General features: G+C 37.2%; 1 protein-coding gene across 1 annotated transcript in view; it reads right to left on the bottom strand.

Annotated features, from left to right (window-relative positions):
- The window catches only part of LOC128251277 (serine/threonine-protein phosphatase 6 regulatory ankyrin repeat subunit B-like), a 10,723-nt gene that overhangs the window by 5,804 nt on the left and 3,989 nt on the right, over window positions 1–930 (bottom strand). The window contains exon 4 of the mRNA XM_052978098.1: window positions 336–495. Coding sequence (XP_052834058.1) covers window positions 336–495 — 160 coding nt within the window. The remainder of the gene's footprint in view (window positions 1–335; window positions 496–930) is intronic.

The raw sequence follows: 930 nt of genomic DNA, 5'->3' as shown, positions 1-930 counted from the left end.
AAAAGAAAAATCTCATAAAAAGAGACGAGGAAAAAAAATCAGATTAATTAAACAAGCGGAATGATTGGTAGGGTGTGGGTAATTAAGTTAGGTTTATATTGCATTTTGGCTGTGCGGTAAGTAGCTTGCTTACCAACCACATGGTTCTGGGTTCAGTCCCACTATGTGGCACCTTGGGCACAAGTGTATTCTACTATAGGCATGGGCTGACCAAAGCCTTGTGAGTGGATTTGGTAGACAGAAACTGAAAGAAGCCCCTCATATATATATATATATATATGTGTGTGTGTGTGTGTGTGTGTTTAAAAGATGCACGCACACACACAGCCACTGACCTGTAGCATCTTCTTTCCTGGTGTTAATAATGCCGCCACCCCATCTTTCCATTCGTCCTTCTTCCTTGCCGCCAAATGGAGAGGCGTGTCGCCAAATATGTCCTGCTTGTTGACATCAACACCCCAAGATATCATGGTGGCCACAGCATCACGTTGACGCCTGAGAATAAAAAAATAGAAGCATCAGAGACATTGACATAATAATCACTCGTTACATAAAAATTAAGCATGCAAAAATGTACGTATGTATACACACCTGTGTGTCAGTATACATCTCTGTCTGTCTGTCTGTCTCTCTCTCTCTCTCTCTCACACATTTTCTTTCTCTCTCTCTCTCTCTATATATATATATATATATATATATATATTATTATGATTATTATTATATGTATTTATTTTCTCCTAGTTAATAATTAACTCGGACAAAATAAATTGGTTAATAGATACCAGGGTAGCAAAGATCACAAAATAACTGTGGTGTAACTCCTGTTTATGAGGTAGAAACTCCTTGATATTTTGGGTACTGGAGTATATATGAATTTAGTGAATGGAGTAAAACGCATATGTTAACTGCATACTTTTATTTCCAACATAT

This window comes from Octopus bimaculoides, chromosome 30 (assembly GCF_001194135.2).
Source record: "Octopus bimaculoides isolate UCB-OBI-ISO-001 chromosome 30, ASM119413v2, whole genome shotgun sequence".
Classification (NCBI taxonomy): Eukaryota; Metazoa; Mollusca; class Cephalopoda; order Octopoda; family Octopodidae; genus Octopus; species Octopus bimaculoides.
The sequence above is the reverse complement of the archived record's forward strand: the minus strand, read 5'-3'. Positions and strand labels throughout refer to the sequence as shown.